Source organism: Chiloscyllium plagiosum, chromosome 6 (assembly GCF_004010195.1).
Source record: "Chiloscyllium plagiosum isolate BGI_BamShark_2017 chromosome 6, ASM401019v2, whole genome shotgun sequence".
In the NCBI taxonomy this organism is placed as follows: domain Eukaryota; kingdom Metazoa; phylum Chordata; class Chondrichthyes; order Orectolobiformes; family Hemiscylliidae; genus Chiloscyllium; species Chiloscyllium plagiosum.
In genome coordinates, this window is record NC_057715.1 from 120,246,939 (window position 1) to 120,253,971 (window position 7,033).

At 42.9% G+C, this 7,033-nt stretch overlaps 1 protein-coding gene across 1 annotated transcript in view; it reads left to right on the forward strand.

Annotated features, from left to right (window-relative positions):
* Window positions 1-5,423, forward strand: part of LOC122551098 (protocadherin-16) — an 18,353-nt gene extending 12,930 nt beyond the window's left edge. The window contains exon 2 of the mRNA XM_043692742.1: window positions 3,588-5,423. Within this exon, the coding sequence (XP_043548677.1) occupies window positions 3,654-5,423 (1,770 nt within the window). The 5' untranslated portion in view covers window positions 3,588-3,653. The remainder of the gene's footprint in view (window positions 1-3,587) is intronic.
* The last annotated feature ends 1,610 nt before the right edge of the window (window positions 5,424-7,033 follow it).

The window sequence follows — 7,033 nt, forward strand, 5'->3', positions numbered from 1 at the left end:
TATGTCTTATGGTCTAAAAGAGGACAAAACATTTGGTTGAGGGGAATATAGAATGAGAGTAACATTGCAAGAATATTAAAACAGACTAAAAAGCCTTCCATAAATGTGTGAAGAGAAAGATTAGTAAAGACTAATACTGGTCTCCAGCAGTGAGAAGCTGGGGAAATTATACTGGGAAAGAAAGAAATGGTAGAAAAAATTAACACAAACTTTATTTCTGTCTTCATAAATAACCTCCCAAAAATATTAGGGAACCAAGGGTCTCGTGAGAGGCCATATCAGTAAGAAATGGTGCTGGGGAAATAAATAGGAAATAGACAAATCTTCAGCGTCTGATGATCTAAGTCTCCGAATACTAAAGGAAGTGGCACTGGAAATATTGGACGCATTGCTAGTCATCTTCAAAACTTTGATAGACTCAGAAGCAATTCCTACAGCTTGGAGTGTGGCAAATATAATCCCTTTATTTGAGAAGACAAGGAGAAAAAAAAGCAGAGTAACAGGCCAGTAGCTAACATCAGTGAGTCTTATATCTATTGTAAAATACATGATAACAGAAGAATACATCAACAGACTGGACAAAGTCAACATGGGTTATGAAAGATAAATCATACTTAACTGATGTAAGGGAGCTTTTGAGGGTGCAATCAAGATGAACCAAATGTTAAATTTCTAAATTTGCTGACAACACAAAATGAGGTGGGGTTGTGAGAAGAATGCAAGGAGGCTTCGAGGTGATTGTTGAATGAGTGGGCAAACACAAGGCAGTACAATGTAGCTAAATGTGAAGTTACGCACTTTGGTGTGAGAAACAGGAAGGCAGAATATGATTAAAATGGTGTATATTGGTAAATGTGAATGTACAAAAGGATCTGGGTGTCCTTGTACACCAGTCAGTGAAAGGAGATAGGATGTGCAGCAAGCAATTAGGAAGATAAATGGTAGACTGGCCTTTATTTCAAGAGAATTAGAGTTCAGAACTAGGAATGGCTTACTGCAATTATACAGGACTCCACATGACACCACGTCTGGAAATGGCGATCTGTTGGTAGTTGGAGTTTAATTTAGATAATTTAGATAAATATGAGGTGCTGCGTTTTGGAAAAGCAAATCAGGGCAGGGCTTTTACACTTAATGGTAAGGTCCTGGGGAGTGTTGCTAAACCTTGGAGTGCAGATTCATGGTTCCTTGAAAATGGAGTCTCAGGTAGTTGGATAGTGAAGAAGGTGTTTAGCATGCTTTCCTTTGTTGTTCAGTGCATTGAGTATAGGAGTTGGGAGGTCATACTGTGGCTATACATTGGTTAGGCCACTTTTGGAATATTGCGTGCAATTCTGGTCTCCGTCCTGTCGGAAGAATGTTGTGAAACTGAAAAGGGTTCACAAAAGATTTACAGAGATGTTGCCAAGAGTGGAGGATTTGAGCTATAGGGAGGGGCTGAATAGGCCGGGGCTGTTTTTCTTGGAGCATCAGAGGCTGAAGGGTAACCTTATAGAAGTTCATAAAATCATGATGGGCATGGATTGGGTAAATTAGACAAGAGGAGTCCAAAACATGGACAGGAGAGCCTAGGTTTAAGGTGAGAGGGAAAAGTTTTAAAAGGGACCTAAGGGGCAATATTTTCATGCAGAGGGTGGTGCATGTGTGGAATGAGCTGCCAGAGGAAGTGGTGGAAGCTTGTACAATTACAACATTTAAACGACATCTCAATGGATACATGAATGGAAGGGTTTAGAGGGATATGGGCCAAGCGCTGGTAAATGGAACTAGATTTATCTAGGATATCTGGCCTGCATGGACGGGTTGGACTGAAAGGTCTGTCTCCATGCTGTACATCTCCATGACTGTATGAAGCTAAGGCTGGACAGACTAGATACAAGGAGAATGTTTCAACTAGTTGAGGAGTCTAGAACCAGGGGACAGAGTCTCAGGATATAGTGTAGGCCATTTAGGACTGAGATCAGGAGAAATTTCTTCATCTAGAGATTAGTGAATCTGTAGAATTCTCTGCCACAGAAAGTGGTGAAGCCATGACATTAAATGTTTTCAAGAATGAGGTAAATATAGTTCATAGGGCTAAAGGGATCAAAGGAGATGGGACTCAATATGATCCAACACTAGCTCGAAGAGCATACTCCTGCTCCTATTTTCTATATTTCTATGTTCTACACACACACTGACTCTCACTGGGATACACTCCCACACACACTGACTCTCACTGGGATACAGCCCCACACACACACTGACTCTCACTGGGATACAGGTCCCATACACACTGACTCTCGCTGGGGTACAGTCGCACACACACTGACTCTCGCTGGGGTACACTCCCACACACACTGACTCTCACTGGGATACAGCCCCACACACACTGACTCTCACTGGGATACACTCCCACACACACTGACTCTCACTGGGAAACACTCCCACACACACTGACTCTCACTGGGATACACTCCCACACACACTGACTGTCACTGGGATACAGCCCCACACACACTGACTCTCACTGGGATACAGCCCCACACACACTGACTCTCACTGGGATACACTCCCACACACACTGACTCTCTCTGGGATACATCCCCACACACACTGACTCTCACTGGGATACAGGTCCCATACACACTGATTCTCGCTGGGGTATGGTCGCACACACACTGACTCTTGCTGGGGTACAGTCCCACACACACTGACTCTCACTGGGGTACAGTCCCACACGCACTGACTCTCAGTGGGGTACAGTCACACACACACACTGACTCTCACTGGGATACACTCCCACACACACTGACTCTCGCTGGGGTATAGTCCCACACACACTGACTCTCACTGGGATACAGGTCCCACACACACACACTGACTCTCACTGGGATACAGGTCCCACACACACTGACTCTCACTGGGATACAGGTCCCACACACACTGACTCTCACTGGGGTATAGTCCCACACACACTGACTCTCACTGGGATACACTCCCACACGCACTGACTCTCAGTGGGGTACAGTCACACACACACACTGACTCTCACTGGGATACAGGTCCCACACACACTGACTCTCGCTGGGCTACAGTCCCACACACATTGACTCTCACTGGGGTAAGGGTCCCACACACAGTAACTCTCACTGGGGTACAGTTCCGTACATACTGATTTTCACCAGGGTACAGTCCCACACACACTGACTCTCACTGGGATACACTCCCACACACACTGGTGAGGACTGCAGATGCTGGAGATTAGAGTCGAGAGTGTGGTGCTGGAAAAGCAGAGCAGGTCAGGCAGCACCTGAGGACCAGAAGAATCGGCGTTTTGGGCAAAAGCCCTTCATCTGGAATGAGGCCTATTCATGCCTCATTCCAGATGAAGGACCTTTGCCTGAAATGTTGATTCTCCTACTCCTTGGATACTGCCTGACCTGCTCTGCTTTTCCAGCACCACACTCTTGACACTGCAGTGACACACACACTGATTTTCACTGGGGTACAGGTCCCACAGACACTGACTGTCACTGGGGTATTACTGTATTTACTCCTCACTGTAATCCTGTGACTAATGGTGGAATAATTATTTTATCGTGCAGAAAGATTGATTCCATGAAGTCTGGAGATTGCCAACATCATCATTTTGATTAGTACCATTTGAGATTATGGATCTAATGAAGAAATCTCAGTCTAATTGCCAAGGTGTGTTTCTGTGGTTGAACGTGGTGTCAGGATTCTTGATTGGATGGAGTGTTGCAAAGTCAGATGAACCTCTCATTCTTCAAATTGATGAGGAGCAGCCACCTTTTACCATCATTGGAGATATCAATGCAGGCCTGCCTCCTGGACATACAACTAGTAGCTTCTTCATTCACGAGACTGATGGAACAGGCATGTCCTCAGACTTAATTATTGATGAAACCACTGGGATTATCAAAACAGCCAAAGTGTTGGATCATGAGTCCAGAGATAAGTACAAATTTGTGGCTGTAAATTGGGGAGGTGATGCAGTGGAGGTGGTCATAATCGTCAATGATATCAATGATAACTCTCCAGTTTTTCCTAGCAGGCAAATGAAACTGAATGTACCTGAACAAACACCTGTGGGAACACGATTTCGTTTAGATTCAGCTATTGATGCGGATGGAGGTCAGTTTAGCACACAGGGCTATCTTATTAAAGATGGAAATGTGGGGCAAGCCTTTAGGCTTGAAACCAAGAAACTTGCAGAAACACTGGACCTGGAACTAGTAGTGAATAATCCCCTGGACAGGGAGAAGAGATCTACTTACACCTTAGTCATTGAAGCTTTTGATGGTGGAACTCCCCGCAGAACCAGTCAGATGATTCTGGATGTCTCCATTTTAGATGTAAATGATAATGCTCCAAGATTTAATCAGACTCGATACTATACCATGATCTCAGAGAGCCTACAGCCTGGCAGCAATATTCTGCAAGTCTTTGCCACAGACATGGATGAGGGAAATAATGGGGTGGTCATTTATGAGATCAACAGAAGGCAAAGTGATCCCGATCAGTATTTTGCCATTGATTCAAAGACAGGCGTTATCAAGTTAAATAAAGGGTTGGATTATGAAATGAAGAAAGTTCATGAGCTGGTGGTCCAAGCCAGAGACAATGCCACACATCCTGAAGTAACAACGGCATTTGTAACAGTTCAGGTAAAGGATTACAATGACAACCAGCCCACACTCACCATCATCTTTCTCAGTGAAGATGGTTCACCTCATATCTCAGAGGGAGCTCAGCCAGGCCAGTTTGTGGCCAGGATCTCTGTATCGGATCCTGACTATGGAGAATATGCCAAAGTCAATGTATCTCTAGATGGTGGTGATGGTAAATTTGGGTTGACTACAAAAGACAATATTATTTATTTGATTTGTGTAGACCAGATGTTAGACAGAGAAGAGCAAGATACTTATCAGCTGAGTGTCACGGCAACTGATTCTGGAACACCACCATTGAGGGCTGAATCCACATTTACCATACATGTAACTGATGTTAATGACAATCCTCCAGTCTTTGACCACTCTGGGTATCGACAGTCCATCCCTGAGGTTCTGTATCCTGGCAGCTTTGTGCTACAAGTAACAGCCAGAGATAAAGATGAGGGCAGTAATGGTGAAATTGTGTACAGTATTACTGGCAATACAAACTCTCATTCTGAATGGTTCACCATCGATCAAACGACTGGTGTTATTACCACGGCTGCAAATTTGGATTATGAAACAGATCCTGTTCCCAAGCTGGTGGTGACGGCTACTGATCGAGGAAATCCTCCCATGTTCTCCTCTGCTACTGTCACTATTGCAATCCAAGATGTGAATGATAATGAGCCTGTGTTCAGCCGCAATTTTTACAATACTTCGATCAAAGAACATCTTCCGATGGGAACCTGCTTCCTCCAGGTATGATCTTTTGCACTGATGTTTTTGGAATGATTATAAATTGTACATGTTGATGAACCTGTTATCTCTAAATGCTCTGCCATTCTGAATGGAATAAAAACAGAAAGTGCTGGAGAAACTCAGCATCTGTGAAGAGAAACAGAGTTAATGTTTTGAGTGTGATATGACTCCTACTATTCCAAAACATGAACTCTGTTTCTCTCCACAAATACTGTCAGACCTAGTGAATCTTTCCAGCACTCCCTCCATTTATTTCAGGTTTCTAGCATCCACAACATTTGTTTCTATGTTGGAACTGTACAGGACTTTGGTGAAGCCACAGCTGGAGTACTGTTTGTAGTTCTGGTCTCCACATTATAGGAAGGATGTGATTGTACTGGAGGTGATGCAGAGAAGATTCACCAGGACATTGTCTATAATAGAACAGGATAGTGGTGAAGAGAGACTGGAATGTTCGGGATGTTTTCCTTGGAGCAGAGGTTGAAGGCAGGGACCTGATAGAGGTGCATAAGATTATGAGGGGCATGGATAGGGTGGATAGAAAGCAGCTGTTCCCCTTAGTTGAAAGGTCAATAACAAAGGAGCATTTTAAGATAAAGGGCAGGAGATTTAGAGGGGATTTGAGGTAATTTTTTTTAACAAAATGGTAATGGGGTCTAGAATGCACTGCCTAGGAGGGGAGTTGAGGCAGAAACCTCACAATCTTTAAAAAATTACTTGGTTGAACATTTGAAATATCATAGCATTCAAGGTGATGTGCTTAGTGCGGGAAGTGGAACTAGTGTAGATTTAGTGTGTTTTTTTACCAGTGCAGATTCGATGGGCTGAAGGGCCTCTTCTACTATATCTATTATTTCATATACTTTCATTGGCACCAGGTTTGGAATAAAAAATCTATCAACCAGGTTTCTTTAATAATGATTAACACAGGTCTGAAGAAGGGCCATTGGACTTGAAACTTTAACTCTGTTTTCTTTTCACAGATGCTGCGTTTTTCCAGCAATTTCTGTTTTTGTTTGCTTTGGATCTCCTACATCCGCAATTCAATAAATGATTAATGCAAAGATGTAAAGCTGCTTAGCAGTTTGAAATCTGTTTACCCTTGTAAATACCCCGAAATATAAACACACAATCATACAACAGGACACAAAGCAAGAAAATAGATTTCAATGCAGATATTCACTCTGCCCAACAAGTATATTTCTAGAAATAGGAGAACTGAACTGGGAGGTATCCTCCCTTTAGCAGAGACTGGACACCATGTCCCATTGGTTTTAAACCCTGTTCAAACAGAAACTCTTTCTCTGACAGTCAAAACCTCTGGAAGGCCACCCCAGTCCAAATGTCCAGTCATTAGCTGAAATCATATTTTCCAAGAAATGTTTCATAAACATTCAAATGTCAAGTGACTACTTTTAAAAAAATCCAGGTATTTGCAGAATTGAAATGAATCATTTTCCCATAATTCTTTAAAACTCAAATCCTGAAAAGAAATTAAATATGAAGCCTTCATGAGCTTGTGTAGGTTCATGATCACTCCTTGAAAGAAAACAATTAGAAGATTAGCCACTCAACCTAGTTCATATTAAACTGTTCCCTGGACCCAGGGTCAGAGG